Source organism: Pleurodeles waltl, chromosome 5, assembly GCF_031143425.1.
Source record: "Pleurodeles waltl isolate 20211129_DDA chromosome 5, aPleWal1.hap1.20221129, whole genome shotgun sequence".
Lineage (NCBI taxonomy): Eukaryota > Metazoa > Chordata > Amphibia > Caudata > Salamandridae > Pleurodeles > Pleurodeles waltl.
In genome coordinates this window covers 740,419,094-740,441,869 of record NC_090444.1, presented here as the reverse complement: position 1 = coordinate 740,441,869, position 22,776 = coordinate 740,419,094, and the positions used below count along the sequence as shown (strand labels likewise).

At 46.3% G+C, this 22,776-nt stretch overlaps 1 protein-coding gene across 2 annotated transcripts in view; it reads right to left on the bottom strand.

The window, feature by feature from the left end:
* Nucleotides 1–22,776, bottom strand: part of RASGRP3 (RAS guanyl releasing protein 3) — a 368,221-nt gene that overhangs the window by 205,688 nt on the left and 139,757 nt on the right. For both annotated transcript variants that reach the window (XM_069234699.1, XM_069234698.1), the window contains exons 3-4: nucleotides 8,836–8,938; nucleotides 8,112–8,174 (exon numbers count right to left, since the gene is read on the bottom strand). In XM_069234699.1, the coding sequence (XP_069090800.1) occupies nucleotides 8,112–8,174; nucleotides 8,836–8,938 (166 nt within the window). The remainder of the gene's footprint in view (nucleotides 1–8,111; nucleotides 8,175–8,835; nucleotides 8,939–22,776) is intronic.

The following is a 22,776-nucleotide window of genomic DNA, read 5'->3' as shown; positions in this document are numbered from 1 at the left end:
CACGTCTGGGCATACCCTTCCCACTTAGGGCGACAAAGTAAAAACAACAAATGATGGACGGAATGCTGAACAATGGCAAACATTCACCCCCAGTACAATGATCTGGGCCTAAATCCATTGTTTTTTTGCTGCCATGCCATTCCAGTTTGGACCAGCCATATGCAAATCAGTCTTGATCCTGTTCCCCATGGGAACAGTCCAGCCCGAAGTGCTAGGCCAGGTCTTCCCTGGACCGGTTTCGGGGTTTCACCCCTCATCAGCCAGGCTAGCATGAATCCAGTGGCATGGGAAGCACGGGACCCACATCTGGGCATACCCTTCCCACTTAGGGCGACAAAGCAAAAACAACAAGTGATGGACGGAATGCTGAACATTGTCAAACATTCACCCCCAGTACAGTGATCTGGGCCTAAATCCATCGTTTTTTTGCTGCCCATGCCATTCCAGTTTGGACCCAGCCATATGCAAATCAGTCTTGACCCCGTTCCCCATGGGAACAGTCCAGCCCGAACTGCTAGGCCAGGTCTTCCCTGGACTGGAAACAAACATCCTGGGACCGGTTTCGGGGTTTTACCCCTCATCAGCAAGGCTAGCTTGAATCCAGTGGCATGGGAAGCACGGGACCCACGTCTGGGCATACCCTTCCCACTTAGGGCGACAAAGCAAAAACAACAAGTGATGGACGGAATGCTGAACAATGTCCAACATTCACCCCCACTACAGTGATCTGGGCCTAAATCCATCGTTTTTTTGCTGCCCATGCCATTCCAGTTTGGACCCAGCCATATGCAAATCAGTCTTGACCCTGTTCCCCATGGGAACAGTCCAGCCCGAACTGCTATGCCAGATATTCCCTGGACTGAAAACAAGCATCCTGGGACCGGCTAGCTTGAATCCAGTGGCATGGGAGGCATTCTTTAATATAGTCCATACAATCCATCACCACAATGTTACCTCCTTTGTCCGATGGTTTGATAACAATTGTGTTGTCTTCTTGGAAGTCTTTTAATGCTATCCAGTCTTCCTGCGTCATGTTCATATGTCCATATTTTTTGATGATCCCAAGGCCATCTTTGTTAGTCCATCTGTCATTACCTCTTGAAATATATCTATTTTATTACCAGCCAGGAGTTGAGGGCAATATTGTGATTTAAGTCTGCATTGGCTAGGAGTAGTTGCATCCGTTGGTACCCTAATGTACGACACAGCTCATAATCAGATAAGTTTTTATAATTTGGTTCCTCTGAAATTCTCTCTGATTCTTGTTCTAGAGCCGAAAGGATTTGCAATGGTCCCAGGTCAGCTGTGTTCAGAGGAGAGATCTCTTAGGATTTAATCTCCTTTTGTCTCTGAGTTTTTAGTGTGTAAAATGTTTTCAATTTTAGTTTCCTAGAAAACTTATATAGGTAAATTCTAGCAGTTGCTAGATCCATATTTATGGTCGGACAGAAGCTTACTCCCTTTGTTCAATAATTGAAAATGTTTATGGTTAAGTTTTTTTGAGGAGAGATTGAACACCAAAGTTTCCTGTACTGTTAAACTTTCATCTTTTATCCTCCTCCTCATCTTTTGCTCCTTCCTCTTCCTCTGGGATACACTTGTGCCCTTGTGCCTGTTCTGTTTTGTACTACTCTTGTTTCCATGTGATACAGGCGCATTTCCCCAGAAAAATTCAATTTTGGTCCTTCCACTGAGGGTATATATATATATATATATATATATATTTACATATATATATATTGCCTACTGACAGTAGGTAGTTATAGTTAGGACCTAGTTTGTATAGAAAAAGCTGTTTTTTCCTTGCTTATATCTTTGGCACCGCTAGACGAATCTCCACAAAACTTTCCCCAAAGGTTTGATAGTCATGTGAGCTGCTGTCTGGAAATTGTCAGGGTGATCAGTCAAGCAGGGGCCGAGATAAAGGGGGTGAAATTCAGAGGTTTTTCAATGTTAATTCCCATAGGAAAAATTGAACAGCGATAGCACAAAAACCACTGGATGGAATTACACCAAATTTGGCAGAAAGGTAGCTTTTGGTCCAGAATGAGCCCATTTTGTTATTTGGTGTAAATCCATCCAGTAGTTGTTGAGAAATTTAAAGAAATCCAAATTTGGACGCAATGGATTCGCAACCCTAACGATCTTGATCTGAGATCTGATTGGCTGATAACACTTCCACAACAGAAGTGTTTTCAGCCATCTTGGTACTCAGCTGAAGCCGAGACTCAAAAATAAATATTAAAAAATATATAAGGGTCCAGAGTACGAACACCCTGACCCCTTAGCTCAGGTGGTTGGGTCCTACAGGGACATCCAGGGCTAAAAGGCATTTTTGTTTTTGATTTTACAGGAGAATCCGTGGCAGATCTGCCATAACATAAAAATAAAATAACAGACTCCCACGATTCATTACCATGAAGCCCCCGGGTGGGCGAAGTCCTGAGGGCATTTGTTTAGAACTGTGGGGGGGGGAGGCTTCTGGCTCCCTCTGCTGCCCCGGGGACCACCATCTTCCTGGGGCATTTTACAAATGAAATATGAGGGCTTGTGCCCCGCACCCTGGGGACCACCACGCCCAGGGCAAATAATAAAAAAAAGAAAAAGGGGACCCTTTGGGACTCCCATTAGCCCTGGGGACCACCACCCTCGTGGAGCCACTGATGGCCCTGGGGACTGCCACTCCCCAGGGCCGGCTCCTGCTATGTCCCAGGGGTGCCCAGCCTTAAGGCTTCCCCTGCAGTGTCAGGTACCCCACAAGGGCTGTTTATTATTAAAAGTTTTAAAAAATCAATCAATCAATAAGGAGGGACCACTGGGGAATCCTTAAGGGCTCCCACACAGTCCCAGATATCACATAAAGGGCTTAAATTAAAAAACAAAACACACATAATTTTCAAAGCACAGTGTGAAGGTTGCTAGACCTTCACACTGAGCTTTGGGGGTTCAAGTCCAGCTGGACTCATTACCATTTTTTTAAATAAAAAAATATTTTATTCAAAATAATAAATACATTTTTTTAATTTTAAATTGAGCACAAATATCTCATTCTAACTATTTGAGATATTAAAGGCTAACAAATCTTCCTCTCTTTCCTTCTCAATTTCTTTCTCTCTTTCTCTTCTTCTATTAATTTCTCCCACTCAGACAGCTACGCACCCACTCACAGACCCACTCACACTTTCATGTACACACTCACAGACCTGTGCACACACTGACGCTCCCACTAAAACACTGATGTACGCACTCTCACACCCAGACAGACAACCTGACATCCATTCTCACCCTAGATACACCCTCTCACATCTATTCTCTCACCCAGAGAGGCCTTAGACAAAGTTTGCCGTGCCGCGCACGGCCAAAAGCCCATGTACAGCATGGGGTTGAGTGGTTAGGGAGAGTTAGCTGCAGGGTCTGGCTGCAGGCCAGGTCTTGTGGGTAACCTTCCCTGCACACGGGGGAAGGACGTGCAAGTCTGGGTGCTTATAAGGGGGTGGCCTCATGGCCTGGTCACCGCTGTGCACGGCCAAAGGCCGTGTGCAGCAGTGGTTGGATTAACGTATAGTAATGAAAATTACTATACGTAAAAATAAACCATACAAATTCACACAAAAAACAAAGGGTATAGGGACGTTTAGGAAATAGATTGTTTGTTAAAACATAGAAATTCACTGAAAAAAACACAAATCCACTCATGGTCCCTTAGAGCAAATGACTCAACCACTCACTGATCCACACAACCACTCACATATCCATTCATACATTGATACAGGCATTTACACTTATTGGATGATGTGATCTGTAATGTCATCATTGATGTCATTTTAGATGCCACCAGTGATGTCATCAGTCATGTCACTGACCATGTCATGAGTGATGTAATATGTGAGGTCACAAGCAGTGCATTATGGGGGCAAAAGTGCTGAATCTCACTGGTTTTGTAGGTTTGAAGTGTTAAGCTAACTATAACATCCCTGTAGCTTTTGGATTTTTCAGTGAATTTCTATGTTTTAAAAACAAAAATTATTCCTTAACTATAACGTCCCTCCAACCTTTGTTTTTTTCAGTGAAAAAAATACATAAAAATATATATATATATATATATATATATATACGTTTTTTAACCAAAAAGTTCCCAAGCACTCACTGAGTCGAATTCTGTCGCCATAGATTTATTACACCACCAATTCAGGAAAAATAACGACAAGACAGCGCATTTCGGCTAACGACCTTGCTCAGTGCCTCTCAACGCTGAGATTTGATCTTGCTTTTAACATATCCATTATCATCCCTATTCACAAACATGAATAACGGACTATATTGCTTGGCAATACATTCTGGTCAAAATCACGTGGGCATCATCTTTTCACTAGTAATCCCATTTCAACCTATAATTAATCACATGATTCATTACATGATAAATTCAACAATTCATGTAATTGCATAAACAAAATTGAACTCTATTATATAATCATAATAATGACGTATTGTCATAATCCACTATACAAGTGCCAGTCAATGATTTATCTCATTATGATACTGAAAAATAAAAACAAAATTAATTGGAAATATAATAACCAGTATTTATGAAGATTCTACAGCATTCTCTTCTTTCCGACAATTGCGCCCTGAATGGGCTAAGTTCCTTTGCAACAATATGGATCGAAGCTGTGGTAATATTACATAACTCTAATGGTGTGGGCAACATTTTATCACAATAATACATACAGCATAATTCATGGTCTCGCCAGTAGGTAGTTATAGTTAAGATGTAGTTTCCATAGAAAAAGGAGGTTTTGTTTTGCTAATAACTTTAGTGCCATTTGACGAATCTTCGCAAAATTTTCAAAACTAGTACGACAGTCAGCTGCTGTCTTGAAAGTTTTGGGACGATCTGTGAATCAGGGGCTAAGAAAAAGGGGGGGGGTCCCAAAACGCTTTTCCCCCATGCAATTTCCCATAGACATTTTAGAAATGACTACAACCCAAACCGCTGGACGGATTACACCAATTTTGCAAAAAGATGGGTCTTGGTCCAGAAAGCATCCTTTTTTTTTTAATTTGGTGTAAATTTATTCAGTAGTTTTTGAGATATTTTTAAAAACACAAAATTGTATATTTAGAGGTTTGAACACTTCACAAATCCTCCAAATCTCACACAGAGATCTGATTGGCTGCTAACACTTTCACCAGGAAATGTTGGAAGCCATTTTGGGACTCAAACACAGCCGGGTCCCAAATAAAAATATAATATATAAAGAAAAGGGGGCAGGCTAGGGATACTCTGACCCCCTAGTCTTGGCACTGGAGTTCCCCGGGACCCAACCAGGGCAAAAAAGCATTTAAAAAAAAAGAAATTTGGCAGCAAAATCTCTGCAGATTCACAAGTCCATGGCAAATGTTTTTTTTTTTAAATCAAGCACAGTCTCCCACGCATGTTTTCAGTTTAGCCATTGTTGGTCCTCGTCCCAGGTGAATGAGGGTGTTTAAAAAAAGGAGGGGGCACAAAGGGCATCCCTCCTAGGGCTCTATTGATGCCTGGGGACCATCACCTCCCTGGGGCTTTTTTCAAAAATGGGATGGGGCTGCGCAGACCCCCCTCCATTGGCCTCATTGAGCCCTGGCAACCACCACCTCCTTGGTCCTTTATTTAAAAAAAAATAAGGAGGGGGGCTACACGGACCCCCCATATCTGGGGCTTTAATATGCCCCGGGGACTACCACCTCCGTAGGGATAAATAAACACTAATGCGGGGGCAGGCAGACCCCCCAGGAACCACCACCTCCCTGGGTCCAAATACATATATAAAACTGGGAGGGTGGGGCTGCGCGATCCCCCTCCCGGGCCATATATGCAACCCTGGACCACCACCTCCTCGGGGCTGGCCCATGCTAATTAAAGGAGGGGGCACTTGTCAATGAATTGCCACCAGTCACATATATTACAGTGCCTCAATCTAATTTAAATAAAAAATCAAGATGGTTAATGATGCAAAAATAATGTGATGGTTTTGTGTAGCTTCATTATTTGCTGTCAAATGTTTATGCAGTTGACACTTCGTCGCTGTAAACTACAAATCCCAGAATACACCATTATGGTAATACTCTTTAAGAAAGAAAGCATCAGATTATGTATGGATTTAATTATTGCTAGACGGACTTCACTGCTTATTTTAATTTGACCCGTGATTTAAATTATTGATGTTAAAACACTTTATTTTGCACAAAAGTCACTTTGGAAAGAAAATCGCCTTTGTCACTTTGTGTTGGACTACATATGCCAGAGTACCTACTCGAGTGTTTATGGGAAATTATGTAAACAGCTAGTGAAAAACCACTTACTGGCTGCGAACAACACAGTGATATTGAAACGCTTTGGCAGCTTATTACTGTTAGTGTATGTTTAAACAGCGGTCATTGGAGAACCGCAACTATTTTGTGTATAATAAGTAAGTGGAGGTCGGTCTGACCTTCTTTGAAAGCACCAGCTAGTCCTACTCAGAGCTCGACACGCCAATACAGAGAGGATTGACTAAACTAGACATATATATCCTCCACCACATAGTAAGATGTATAGTACACACACTATTAGTAGTTTGTGGAAAGATGCAGCTGAATTTCCATTTACAAACTTTAATTACAAGACAACGGCCAAATATATCGTGCTCTTCATGGGTTTGACCATAACTCTCAAACTTTTGCCCATATTTTACTAACAGGCAGCTCAGGTCTGCTTGAAAATCTGTAGCACTGTCTTGGGCGAACTGTAAAAAATTATGCAGCGCTATTTATTACAAAGTGTTGATGATGTCATTGACTGTGCTTGTGCAATATATGCCATTTTACTGTGGCATTAAGTGTTGCACCACACACGCAAAGGAGAGACAGTAGGCTTTTGTGTGACATTTGTATTTAAAGTGCACTCACCAGTACAAATGTGTACATGATAACAATGGGTAAAGTTAAAGAAGTGTAAAATGTGGAATTTCACAGAAACTGCACCCTAGATTTACAAATGTCACAAAAGTTTCCACTTACCCATTCTTTGCCACTAGTAAAATTTTGCATCAGGATTTAAGGCAAATAATACACTGACTTTTCTCTAGGTAATACATCTAAAGTGTAAATTTGTTGGTACAATGCCATAAGTGTCAAAGGTCTATTGCTTTGGAATTTTTTTTAATATGTAGCAAATATGTTGCTATGTTTCATAAAGAAACCAGGATAACTTAGTTATTGAACATCGTCAATTATTTTTTGTTTTGTGATTTGAAATGTTAAAATACTGATGGAAGCCTTGGTAGAGTCAAGAAAATCAAACGAAAAATACTTTGCTCAGTTTCATCTAGTCATCAGCTCAGTAGCTTGAATTAAATTTGCACGAGGCGGAAAAGGGTATTTCATGCAGTCATATAAATTATCTGCTGATATTCCTTAATTAACCTAATACTCTTGTGTTATTTTATATCCTTCTAATTTTATATGTCCCCAAATGTGTAAAGTTTTGACATAGCCCGTATATATAACAGTGGCATAGTAAGAGTTCCTTAGGCCCTAGTGCAAGGATGAAAAATTCACCACTCCCCTTGATCCTTGATGAGTAGTAAACAGGCAGGACTTGCTTCACAGCAGTTTTCTGGTTGTTTCTCCTCTCTTGAGGTAATTACCTCAGAAGTAATGACTGCTATGAAGATGTTGGGACTAAGAGTAATGACGATTACTGGTAAGTAGTTAGGAACATTTTCTCTCAGAAGACAGCCATGTCTTGAGCCAACCAGGTAGCAACATGCGGAAATGTAAGATTGGAAACCTGTAAGCAGTTTCAATTCTAATGTATTTCCTCTAGTTGTTTTTTTTATGTCATTATTGTTCTAAACATAAAGTTTTTCTCTTTCTTAACATTTTGTATCTGCCTCAACCTTGCACCAAATCTTTTAAGGGAGTATTTGGTTGTGGACTGAAGAGTCCTGCAGATATCTCAATCAACCTAGATGATCCTTCAGTAAATTATATGCAAACTACAATATAATTTCTGCTGCACCGCCTGTCACACACAATCATCTCTAAATAAAATAGAAAGTCTACTTGAATTAGATTATTGGATTCCATACCTCATAAATTGACAGATTTTCAGACGAAGGTCACCACAGTTTTCCCCGCTGGCATTCTGATAAGTGTAGAGGTTGAGGAAAATTTATATTTTTAACAACACAAGCGCCTGCTGGAGGTTTTCTGTTTTATTTGTCGTTTGCACGACATGTGTGTTACACAGAAGGTTTAACTTTGTATGCAAACAGTTTTGTAGGGGAAGAAGTAAATCAGGATTTCTTAGACAAGGCCAGCACAGTTTCCTCTGACATTTCATTTAGATACAAATAGGTGAAGTAACTTGCTTCCAGTAACATAGTCCTTTTTTCATTTCCCACTGACCAGCAACAATAAGAATTCTTATGCAGTTTAGGGGTCCAAGCCATTTTAAAATATTGCTATCTTCCTATGCGAAATTTATTGAATAATATTTAAATTTGTGAAGCATAGAAGGAACGACACAAAGCTCTGCTTCCCTGGAGTTAACATTTTTAGTTCTCATATGTATTTCAAACATTTAAATATGTTTTAAACCAGTTAGTGCAATCTCAACTTCACAGCTGTACCCCAAAATGTTACAAACAGAATACGAAGCCTGCAGGAATAGTCACATGATGTTGAAGCCTGATGGAATAATCATAGAATTACACACATTTCCAAGCAAACCACTCATAATGTAGGTGAAGACCAAAAACATCAAAGTACGTTCAGGTGGAGATCACAATCTCAAAAGGTGTAAAAGGATATATGAAGAGAAGTTTGCTCGCAAGTTCACTGGAAGACAGATACCATCTGTGCATTAGCAGAACAATTCTTGGTAACTGGTTGCTGCCTAACTTCCCCTTGTGATCTGTGAAAAATAGATAAACACTTCCTGTGAATAAACAGCTGGCAAATAATTTACTCAGAATTCTTGGAGAACTTAATAAAGAACCAGAAATTTTCATTGGTATTCACACATGCATATGTGAAAAAAAACATTTTTTAATTTGATGTACAGAAAACACCTAGAATTTGGTAAATCGTTAAGGCCCTTGTTATGAATAGCCTGGTTTTATGTGCGATAATTATCGCACATAAAAACCAATACTGACCTGTCCATAATTAATCATCCATGCTAATTATCATCGTTTACGAGTTTTGCCTCTAAAATGTAGCATAACCTGCGAATTCTGGTGCATACTGCACCACAGTCTGCATTATTTACCCGGGATTTTTCCTCTGTATAATATCAGCAGATTTGGTCATAAGAAATTAATCCTTGAGGTGACATTTTTATTGCACTCAGTGTTTACCGGGTGTGATGAAAATCACAAAACTCAGAATTGTGCTATGTCTGGCAACAAGAGTTAACGCATATTTCAAAAGTTTTCAGCATCATCAAAATGATGGCCAAAATGTTGGTCATAAATTAAGCAAATTATTAATTTGGAGATGACAAGAAAGAAAGATGACATATCATTATTATTTTTTAAAGCTTTTCTTAAAGGACTCCAACAGAAAATTAATTACATTTCCAGATAATAGAGAAGTAAACCATGAATCCATCAGTAACACAAGACACCCAGCAAAAAACATGATGAACATTGGAAATGGTCTCATGTTAGAATCAAGTTCTTCATGCCAGTCACTGAAAACTATATGCTGTTCCTGACAAAATCACCATAACGAATTACAGACTATCAGTAACCTTAACATCTGCAATGTGAGCACGGAGAACCCCAAACATTTTACGCCCAAAATATTAACTCAACTGTACGACCTCGGGTGGATGAATCAGTGACAGTGTTAAACCTCAATTTCATGAGGCAATGTATCCCCAACCTAAGGCACCTAATAGCATATCAAAAATACAGTCAAAGCAAAGACAGACTCAATAACTGAGGTGTAGAGCAGCAATACATTTTAAGTATTTCGTGCAAAAATTCAGAAGGAGCAATACAGGAATCATAAACGCAAATGTAAAAAGGCACTGACACGAATACTCTCCATTCAATAGGACTGAATAAAATGCAATATTAGAATATTTCCGAGTCTCAAGTGAGCATCAGATTCAATAGATACATGGACAGCATCCCTAGTAGCACAGAAAAGTCTACAGGAAAGTTCTGACTCACCCCCAAAACTGAGGGTGTGTATACAATTTCATTCATGGAAAATCATCAAATTCTGCTAAATCATCATGGTGCAAACAGAAGAATTACATTACATTTACAGCAAACCAGAGCATTTTTAAAAAACGTCATAGTGCCTTAGCATCCAAGCACTATCCAACTACATAAATACAGATTCTACCTACTATATGCCAATGTTTTCGGGAGATGGCAGGACAAACTTATTACATGAACAACAACATTAGATGAATGGGATACAGTGAGCCAGCAAAATGCCTTTGACAAAAGAAAATTGATTGTGACCATGCTGGAACGTTTTCTTCGAGAGGAGCAAGAACAACCTCAATCGAAATAAACAAACATGGCTCTGCCTGATTGAGTGCTGCAGAAATGATCAACAGTGTACCTGCAGAAGGAGACATCTATTTTGAACAAGATGGTGTCATAGCCGAATTTGAGGCCTCGTTAACATAAGTCTGAAAAACACACTTTTATGAGTCATAGCAAAATTGTTTGAAATGCATTGGCACAATATCAAAGTTTATATGTAAAATCAAATGTAAATTAAAATTCTGCCTGACGTTAGTAATACACAAAAATATTAAATACACAAAAACATCAACACACTTCCTCCCCAAATATTCTGCAATTATTAAAACCCCATTAATAATCTAGCAGTCTTAAAACAGTTTGCATCGCTTTCTGCTTCTTATGATCTGATTCCTTGAACAGCTTCAGTTGATTATAAACTCAATTTCTGCCATCCTCTACCTAGTGTCATCTTGTTTCCTCTTTGACAAATCTATTTTTTCTTTACACCCACAATTTAGAAACATAATTTCAGAGAATTTCAACAAGATAAATAGCACAATTGCACAACACAATAATTACAGGGGTTCATAGAGACCTAAACATACTACTTCCCAAACTATTGATCCATTCACAAACCTTTCTCAGACCCTTTCCTGTCACACTAATCTAGGAACTTACTGCTTTTCACAAGCCATGTTCTTCTAAAGCTTGGATGTCATGAGAAATATTAGTAATACTACTGCCATTTCTATTAATAACACTATTGGTCTCTGGAATGAAGGAACATTAATCTCTCACCTTCGAAACGTCACCTTAGAAGCATATCATGTGCTAAGTGGTTTTGCACAATCACTGTGCGCATAGCTATTAGCTCAAATTTAATTTGTTATAATATTCTGGCACATTAGGAGTAAGCAGGTCTACAAGCGTAGATAATCTTCTAACTTTCACATCATTCACAGTCACTACTATACATAGAATCATAGCTCTTAATATATCTAATAATACCTGCCCAAAACACACCTCACTCTTTTCAGAACAAAGTAATCATTCATTCCATTCACATGAAAGAATATTCACCATAGGTTATTCTATTACCAAATGCTTCAAAAATAGGAAGATTCTCCAGTGAAATGTTGAATTCTGAAAGGTAAGGCGATAGAAACTCCTGTTTATTAAATATACTAGCAAACACAATGCATGATAGTTCATATAAAAAAGATACATTAGTTGCACCTTTACCTGCAGAAGAAGGAAGAGAAGTGTACACCATGCAACCCTTCACCCCAATAAAGTCAATTTATTCACACAACATTTTTAGGTTGCAGTCTACCAGACAGTGCAGCTATCTAGGTATATGGAAGACATCTTGGGGAATTTCAGAAAGTTGACCATTCTGCCTGCTGCTTGCCATTGGCTTTGTGGTTTGTAACTTATGTTTTCTTGATTTTCATTGCTGGCTGAGGGGTTCCAGGTTCACTTCCTCCCTCCCATGCCAAAGCCTTATTTACGGTATCCATCAGAGAGCAGCCTTCCTATAAACAGGCCCGCAAATGCTATTCTTTTATCCTCACATTTGCTGTGCATTCAAAGACAGACGTCAAATGTCAAGCACATCATGTAACATGGCGATGACATATTTTTTTTAGGAATGGAGAAATATGTGACTTGCCCAGGATCAAAGAATGTTATAGCAGCAACACCATCCCTGCATGTAACATGCACATGACAGATTTTTCAAGGTAACTGCTGCTTCATGGATTCATCTTTGCAACCGGTTCACAATATTTATATAGTTTGCAGGTTTTTTAGTTTCAATCTGTTTTATTGCACGTTGTTGTTTAAACACATTGGCGGTCATTCTGACCTCGGCGGTAAAAGGCGCTTACCGCCGGTCAGAAGGCCGCCACAACACCGCCGCGGTCGCGGTAAACCGCCACGGTCATTCTGACCCTCAAGAGGCAAACCGCCAAAAACCCGACATCCACAAAAGTCCGCCACACCAACGGCCAGCGTTAAACTGGCGAAGACCAAACCTCCACCGTCACACCAACAGAAATACGCCCATGCCATTACGACCCACGAATCCACGCGGCGGTCTTTCAACCGCGGTATTCCATTGGCGGTACACACCGCCGCGCTCAAAATACACATACAGCTCCAAAACACAGCCACATTGGACAATTTGAAATACACACACCTGAGACACATACACACAACACTCCCACACACCCAATCAACTATAAAACACACACCCACATCACCCACAAACCCCTACGACCACAAATCAGAGACGAAGCCCAGAGAGAGACAGCACAGAATAGAGAACACCATCACACAGAGGCACACTACACCATCACCCACACAACAACCACGCACAAAACACCACACACCACTACACTCACCACACTCATCACCGCAAACACCACCCCACACCTCATCCACACCACCCCATGGCACCCCAAAGACAACCCAGGTTCTCAGACGCAGAACTCAGGGTCATGGTGGAGGAAATTGTTCGGGTAGAGCCCCAGCTCTTCGGGACACAGGTGCAGCACACCACCATTGCCAGGAAGATGGAGCTATGGCAAAGAATAGTGGACAGGGTCAACGCTGTGGGACAGCATCCACGAAATCGGGACGACATCAGGAAGCGGTGGAACGACCTACGGGGGAAGGTGCGTTCCATGGTATCCAGGCACAACATCGCGGTGCAGCGGACTGGCGGCGGACCCCCACCTCCTCCCCCAGAATTTACAACATGGGAGGAGCAGGTCTTGAACATCCTGCATCCTGAGGGCCTCGCAGGAGTATCTGGAGGAATGGACTCTGGTAAGTCTCATCTTCACTACTTCATCCCCCCCACCCCACCAGCATGCCAACGCATACCCCCACCCTCCCCCCCACCACCATCACACATCCTCATTGCTAATGTCTCACCATCACAACCCACCCATCCCAACACCAAACCCTGCATGCCACCACAAACCATCGACAGCCATCACCTAAGCATGCCCACTGCACATACCCATCTCCCCCACAAACCGCCGTCACAACAGCCCCCACAAAGGAATGCCAGCACTGGGGTACACGGGCACCCACCCATTGCACGCTATGGCACACACAGAAGCAATAACCATACTCTTATACCCCTGCAGGACCCGAACGCCAGCACACTGCCCAGGAGGGTCCAGAAATGTCCATCCCACCCCCAGAAGAGGCCCCAAGTGATGACAGCAGCTCTGTCTCCCTGGACCCAGATGACCAGCCCGGCCCATCGGGGACCTCGGGACAGTCGGTTCCCCTCAGACAGCCACAGGCTACAGCAGACCTACCCCCCTCTGGGAACACCAGCACAGCACCCACCCAGCGGGCCCATGCCTCTGTCTCCAGGACACGTCAATCAGTGGTGTGTCCACCACTACAGGGCACCCAGGTTAACCCATCACCCCAACAACAACAGGGACCTGGGGGCAGTGGTTGTGGGCACACGGTCCAGGGGACAGAGGCCCAGGGAAACAGGGGAACTGGGAGGGCTGCTGTGCGACAGGGGGGGACAGGCCCAGGGAACCCACTCTCCACGAGGCCCTCACCTCCATCATGGGAGCATACCACCACTCCCAGGAGACGATGGCGACGGTCCTGGCCAGGTTCCAGGAGATCCAGGTACTGCAGGAGGAACAGTTTATGGGGTTCAGGGAAGAACTGAGAAACATTAGTTCCGCAATGGGCACCATCGTTGTGGCTCTCAACCAGATTGTCACCACATTGCGGGACCATGTGGCACCACAAAGGGCCCCTGTCACTAGCATGGACCAGGAACAGGCTACCACCTCCGCCGGCGCTAGTGGACAGGAGGCCCCGACACAGGAACAATCGGCCACCAGAACCCCACCTCCTGCAGAAGAAGAACCACCCCGCAAGCGGGCCTGAGATCTAGGAAGAAGACAGAGTAGGATGCCAAGACCCCCGCCAGGAAAGGATACCCCCTGATGTCATCTCACTGTCCCACATTGTCACCCTGTCCAACCTTAAACTGCCCCTGCTCCACCTTCCACAGGCATATGGACAATGCACCTGTGAGACTGAGAATCTGGACTCTGCCATGGACATTCCTCCACCATCACCCATCACCGATTTTCAACCATGTCCCAAAATTGAGCACTTTAATAAACACACTTATTGCACACAAATAATCTGGAGTCTGCCTGTATTTTTGAAAATATGTATTAGACATAAACGTGCCAAAATGACCAGTTACATTGTGATGACAACATACCACTGTCACACAGCTGTAGTCCATGGGCAAACAAAGCAGAGGTCACGCAGTGGGGCCCACATCTCTGAAATTGGAAGGGAAAGTCACAACTCTGTTAGCATACACTGGGTGAAAAGGACAGACAGTAGAGAGGCAGGAGACTGTAAGCAAATGTAAAATGCCGGTGTTGATTCTTACCTGTGTGTTATTGAAAATACTGCTGTATCACTGTGTCCCTGTTGTCTGTGTCGTCCTCTTCGTCTTCCTCCTCTTCACTCTCCGCAGGCTCCACAGCTGCTACACCACCACCATCTGGACCATCCTCCTGCAGAAAAGGCACCTGGCGGCGCAAAGCCAGGTTGTGAAGCATACAGCAGGCCACGATGATCTGGCACACCTTCTTTGGTGAGTACATTAGGGATCCACCCGTCATATGCAGGCACCTAAACCTGGCCTTCAGGAGGCCGAAGGTCCGCTCGATCACGCTCCTAGTACGCCCATGTGCCTCATTGTACCGTTCCTCTGCCCTTGTCCTGGGATTCCTCACTGGGGTCAGTAACCACGACAGGTTGGGGTAACCTGAGTCACCAAGTAGCCACACACGGTGTCTCTGTAGTTGTTCCATCACATAAGGGATGCTGCTATTTCGCATGATGTACGCGTCATGCACTGACCCAGGGAACTTGGCATTTACATGGGAGATGTACTGGTCAGCCAAACAGACCACCTGGACATTCATGGAATGATAACTTTTTCTGTTCCTGTACACCTGTTCACTTTCACTGGGGGGTACCAAAGCCACATGTGTCCCATCAATGGCACCAATGATGTTGGGAATATGTCCAAGGGCATAGAAATCACCCTTCACTGTAGGCAAATCCCCCACCTCAGGGAAAACGATGTATCTCCGCATGTGTTTGAGCAGGGCAGACAACACTCTGGACAACACCTTTGAAAACATAGGCTGAGACATCCCTGATGAAATGGCCACTGTTGTTTGAAATGACCCACTTGCCAAAAAATGGAGTACTGACAGCACCTGCACTAGAGGGGGGATCCCTGTGGGTTGGCGGATGGGTGACATCAGGTCTGGCTCCAGCTGGGCACACAGTTCCTGTATAGTGGCTCGGTCAAGCCTGTATGTCTGAATGACATGTCGTTCCTCCATTGTCGACAGGTCCACCAGCGGTCTGTACACGGGAACATTCCTCCATCTCCTCGCAAGTCCCAGCGGACGGTGCCTAGGAAAGACAACAGCGAGCACAGAGTCAATCAAGCCACAGGTACGTTCCCACAGCTTGCACAGTACACGATTCTCTATGCATTGAATGGCTTGTATGAGTGTCGATGCAAGGCCTAGGCATGTGTGACGCAGTAGAAATTAAGCCATGTGGGCCCTTGAAATGGCGGCTGCCTGACCTGTGAAGTGCGACAATGGGATGTGAGGTCAATGCGCTGGCGTGGCACACCATGGCGGTAGGCGGTCGAAGACCGTGGCGCAAAGCCGCATTGGTTAACATTGAACCCTGTGCGTTTCAGGAGCCAATGACGAAGTGCGCCGGCGGTCGCGGGACGCACCGCCATTTTCTATCTGCTTAATCACTCGAGACCTGATCATCCACAGGAGAGGACCTATACTGCAAGTGCTGCTGTGACCTCGGTCTGGAAGATACAATGGCTGCTGCGACTGGGGAAAGGGCCCCTGCCTTCACTTCTGAAGAATTGGAGAAACTCGTGGATGGGGTCCTCCCCCAGTATGCGCTACTCTACGGTCCTCCAGAACAACAGGTAAGTACACTGGGAGCATGCTTTGGGGGCAATGCCTGTGTTGAGTCGGGTGGATGAAAGATGGTGGGGAGGGGAGCGATTGAGGCATGCATCAAACGACGGATGAGAACATGTGCCACATGGCAAGGGTGGGGATGGGGGGCCACTCACATCGAGCATGCAGAAAATTATAATAATGTTATTTCTCCCCCTGTACATGTGACATAGGTCAGCGCCCATCAGAAAATCGACATTTGACGTGCGATCGCCAAGGACGTCCGGACCCTGGGGGTCCACAACAGACGGGGCACCCACTGCCGCAAGAGGTGGGAGGACATCCGCCGCGGGAGCAGGAAGACCGCGGAGGCTCTGCTGGGGATGGCCTCCCAACGTAGGAGGGGTGCCACTCGTCAATTAACCCCCCTCATGTCTCGGATCCTGGCGGTGGCCTACCCAGATATGGATGGGCGCGTGAGGACATCACAGCAGACACAAGGGGGTGAGTACCAGCACATTCTGCTATCTTAGCACGCAGTGGAGGTGTCTGGGTGGGGGAGGAGGGCTGTGGGTATCCCTAGGCCAGGGCAATTTCTGTAGGCTAGGCCCCTCCGTAAGGCATGGCCCTGTGCCCCGTCCCCCACCTCTGTAGGGTGCCAAGAACAGCTATCCATGGCCCTGTGTCACCTATGTGTGCAGTTGTCGTCCATAGGCTTGTAGGCCAAGTCCCAATGATTGAGTAGTGTACCCCAAGTGCACGGCGTAGTGCAGGGGGCTTCTGTGTCTGTCCTCTCCGCCAACTGTGTTGCCAATGCATGCACTCAACATGTCTTTATTTCCCCCCCCCCTTTTTGCTGCTCTTCCTGTTCATGTGTGCATTAGCATCAACAGGCGGAGGAGAAGTGGCATCGGAGCACGAGGGAGCTGCATCTCACATGGCCCTGGAGGGCCATGCAACCGACTCGGAGTTCACCAGTGAGACGGAGGGCGAGGGGAGCTCCACAACGGGGACACGTGGAGACATCAGCGACACAGACACGTCCTCGGAAGGGAGCTCCCTTGTGGTGGCGGCAACATCGGTGCCCACCGCAACAGGTACAGCCGCCACCCAGCGCACCAGCTCCGCCCTCCAAGCAGCCCCTCAGCGTTCGCCCCGTGCCCGCTCGCACACGAAGGCGGGCATCTCCTTCGCCCCAGGCACCTCAGGCCCTGCCCCAGTTACCCCTGCTGCCCTCAGTGAGGAGGTCATTGACCTCCTCAGGACGCTCATTGTTGGGCAGTCTACCCTTTTGAATGCCATCCAGGGGGTAGAAAGGGAGGTGCACCGGAGCAATGCATACCTGGAGGGCATTCATTCGGGTCAGGCTGCCCATCAGCGATCGTTCAACGCTCTGGCCTCAGCACTGACGGCAGCCATTGTCCCTGTCTCCTGCCTCCCTCCTCCAACTTCCTCCACCCAGTCCCACTCCCCTGTTCCTCTGCCTATCCCAGACACACCTACAGACCAGCCTGCACACACCTCAACACCCAAGGCCAGCTCATCCAGACATAAGCACCACACATCACACAAGCATTCACACAAGCAACAGCCACATGCAGACATACCAACAGCCACTGCCTCCTCTGTGTCCCCCTCCTCCTCGTCTCCCTCCTCCCTCCCTGTGACGTCTCCACTCACACTTGCATGCACAACATCATCAGCCACTACGTCCATCACCAGCACACCCACCAGAACACTCCGCAGACGTGCAGTCACCACCCCCACTGCCATTTACACGTCCCCTGTGTCCTTTCCCAGGTGTCTGTCACCCCCTCTTCCAAACCACACAAACGCAGGCAGCCACCCACCCAACAGCCATCCACCTCACGACAGCCTCCGTCACAAGCACCTGCACCCAAAGACACCACACTTGACTCTCCTACAACCACATCCTCTTCCTCCACTCCCATACCCACTGCACCAACCCTTCCCACTGCTCCTAAAAAAAAAATCCTGTCCAAAATTAACCTCTTTCCATCACCTGACCCACCCCCTCCATCTCGTAAGAGTCCAATCAGCACCTCAGCCACCACAACCCCTGGACCTACAAGGACCATAGTACAAGGATATTGGAGTCCACCACCTTCAAGGGCAGCTACATCGGCCAGCAGTAAAGGGACAGCCAGCCCACCCCCTGGGAAAAAAAACAAGAAAGGCAAGGCCCGGCGCGAGAGGCCAGAGACGGCAGCCTCCAAAGGCACTACCCTGGCACCGTCAGGAAGTGGGGTGCCACCTGGCACATCTACAAAGGGAGGCAAGGGCCACAGAGAATCACGGAAGGATGGCAAGGGCAGCACGGCCGACAAGTCCGGCAGCAGGTGAGCTGCCCAGGAGGGCCCCACCAGCCCCATTCCGGGTGTGAAGGAGGACACCCACGGGCCCGGGACTCCAGCACAGGAGGGCCCCGCAAGCGAGAAGTCGGATGGCGAGTGAACTCCATATATTGGCTGGATATGGTGCCCTGGAGACACATGTCAAGAACCACTGAATAGGGCCCTTCAAGACAAGCACCGCTGAACAGGGCACCGCCGTCTCAAGAACTGCTGAACAGGGCCCTTCAAGACAAGCACCGCTGAACAGGGCCCTTCAAGACAAGCACCGCTCCGCTGGGCCCTTCATCTCAAGCACCGCTCCGCTGGGCCCTTCATCTCAAGCACCGCTACGCTGGGCCCTTCATCTCAAGCACCGCTCCGCTGGGCCCTTCATCTCAAGCACCGCTCCGCTGGGCCCTTCATCTCTGCACCGCTCCGCTGGGCCCTTCATCTCAAGCACCGCTCCGCTGGGCCCTTCATCTCAAGCACCACTCCGCTGGGCCCTTCATCTCTGCACCGCTCCGCTGGGCCCTTCATCTCAAGCACCGCTCCGCTGGGCACTGCCGTCTCAAGCACCGCTCCGCTGGGCCTTTCATCTCTGCACCGCTCTGCTGGGCCCTTCATCTCAAGCACCGATCCGCTGGGCACCGCCGTCTCAAGCACCGCTCCGCTGGGCCCTTCATCTCTGCACCGCTCCGCTGGGCCCTTCATCTCTGCACCGCTCCGCTGGGCCCTTCATCTCTGCACCGCTCCGCTGGGCCCTTCATCTCAAGCACCGCTCCGCTGGGCCCTTCATCTCTGCACCGTTCCGCTGGGCCCTTCATCTCAAGCACCGCTCCGCTGGGCCCTTCATCTCTGCCCCGCTCCGCTGGGCCCTTCATCTCTGCACCGCTCCGCTGGGCCCTTCATCTCAAGCACTGCTCCGCTGGGCACCGCCGTCTCAAGCACCGCTCCGCTGGGCCCTTCATCTCTGCACCGCTCCGCTGTGCCCTTCATCTCTGCACCGCTCCGCTGGGCCCTTCATCTCAAGCACCGCTCCGCTGGGCCCTTCAAGTCAAGCACCGCTGGCCCATTGGCAGAAGGGGCAGGCCCGAATCTGTGTCGGGCAGGGCTGCACAATGCACTCTGGGCACCATGCCTCCTCCAGTACCAGTGGAGTCTGTAATCCACTTGAGAGACTGTGGCTTTGCACTCCCCAGGATGGCACAGTGGGCAAGCCACCCACTGTAGAGACTTGTGAGACTGTGGCTTTGCACTCCCCAGGATGGCACAGTGGGCAAGCCACCCACTGTAGAGACTTGTGAGACTGTGGCTTTGCACTCCCCAGGATGGCACAGTGGGCAAGCCACCCACTGTAGAGACTTGTGAGACTGTGGCTTTGCACTCCCCAGGATGTAACAGTGGGCAAGCCACCCACTGTAGAGACTTGTGAGAATGTGGCTTTGCACTCCCCAGGATGGCACAGTGGGCAAGCCACCCACTGTAGAGACTTGTGAGACTGTGGCTTTGCACTCCCCAGGATGTAACAGTGGGCAAGCCACCCACTGTAGAGACTTGTGAGACTGTGGCTTTGCACTCCCCAGGATGGCACAGTGGGCAAGCCACCCACTGTAGAGACTTGTGAGACTGTGGCTTTGCACTCCCCAGGATGGAACAGTGGCCATGGAGGCCCCTCGTGGATCTGGCGTCGTGGACTCATGTGGCTGAGGTGCCTTCCCTTCCCCCTGAGGTGCCTGTAGTTTTTCTATCTGATGCCCCTGCAGTGTTCTCTCCAATGGATTCGGGTCTCCTGTGTGGGCTTTGCCCATGTGTTGAGGCCCATTGGCCCACGTACAATGACTGAAACGCAATTTGGACAGGACAATTTACATATGTGTATATAGTTATAGATGTTGGATTTTTTTTTTTACTTAGCCTTACAATATATTTGAATTTCATGATCATTTTATTTTGTCTTGGCATTCTTCTGGGGGGTTTGGGGGTGTCACTCTGAGTTGTTGCTCTGCATTGATGTGTAGGTAGTTGTGGGTGAGGGTGGGTGTGTCGCGTATGTGTGTGCCCGTAATCTTTTCTCCTCCCCCCTCCCCTGTGTCGTAGGTGCAGTACTCACCGTTGTCTTCTGCGCCGGCGTTCGTGCTCCTGGTAGAGGAGCAGGTAGACAATAGCTGGTAGGATGTGTAGTTCTGGTTCCATGCTGTCCAGATTCCTCGTGGAGTGTGTAGAGGTGAGCGTTTTCCCGTTCGTAGTCTGTTTCCGCCGTGTTTTTATCGGCGGGGCTCCCGCCCCGGAAAAGGTGGCGGATTGGTGAGTTGTGATAGGGTGGGCGTTACATTGTCTCCCGCCTATCTGTTGGCGGTGACCGCCGCGCTGTTTGTTTGTCCCGCCGTGGCGGTCGGAGTGTTAAAGTGGCGGTCTGTGTTGGCAGTTTCCGCCAGGGTCAGAATTCCATTTTTTTGACCGCCTGCCTGTTGGCGGGTTGGCCGCCGCTTTAACACCGACCGCCAGGGTTGGAATGACCCCCATTATGCTGCATTATAATGCTTAAATTTTTACAGTTGAGTAATATACATATGGTAAAACATGTGGTACAGAAGTATGTCATAACATTCAGTATGCACAACAGGATCCTATCTAATGTAGCATTGTATCATATGTCACAAGGACCAAAGAGACTAAATTCTCAATCTCAGTCTCCAAGATTCATGTCTTAATTTGGTTTCTTTGCAAAGTTTGAACTTATTTCATGGTTGTCAGGATTCTCAAATGTTCAAGGTGGCTCTTTTTCTTCCAGCTCGTTTCCAAAGATAAAGTGGCACCAGTTTATTGGACTATAGATTTCTGTATCTATTACTTCTTCTTCTGCAGACACAGATGCAAGATACAACTATTCAGGTGAAGCAAACTTTCTGTTTAGAATTCTCTTTCTTGCTGGTCATTTTGCAGCAGCCAATCTATCCCCACTGTTCTCTGAATTGATTTCAACTGCTTCTGGTTCTTCCTTGATCAATTCTGACTATTTAGTATGCCGGTGCCTTCTCTTTCAGGCTCTTTTCAATGCCCTAAGTGTTTCAGTTCTTGCTTCTTCACTTGTGACTATTTCTGAATCTTCTTCACTCAATGATGATCTTGTACTTCAATTATTATCAGCAAATCAACTCACTGTGTACCACTTTCTCCCTCCTGGGGTTCTCAACACTCATGTTTTCAAGTGGAGCTGTTCACTGGATGGATTAAAGACTATTTCTTCTTGCTGACACACCTGACTTTCCAACAGGTTTTCACTCTGATCTTCAATTTTGAACTGGTCACCACTGAAAAATTCACCAAGATCCTCTCCTTCACTTTCATCAACTTAATCAGTTTCAAATGTGTTTTAACCTCCCTCTGGATCCATGCTATGAACATGAGCTTCACACAGTAAATCAGTGGTTGCTGTCACCACTTTTTCACCCACTACCTTCACTGTTCTTGTGTGAATACTGTGGATTTACTGAGGGACTACGGCACACTTCACAGCAGTGTTAGACACAAGTACGACTTGGTTAGGACCCTTCCAAGTTTTTTCAAGGCTGTTTCTGTGAACATATTTCTTCATGACAATTCAGTTATCTGGCTGCAATGAATGATACTGAGTTTATTTTGATGGTACTGTTGCCAAATTCCCCTGATGAGAAACAGATTTTACCACATCAGCCAGATCTTTGCCATAATCTAGTACAACGTCATCAATTATCGATACAAGTGAAGCTGGAGAAATGTAGGCCAATTGCATAGCACTCCTATTGGCACATCATGGGGTGAGAGAGCAGTCGTTTTGTCAGTGGTACTTCTAATGTTCATCAGAACAAGAAGAAGAGCATCTGGCCATTTCATACTAATGGAGTCACA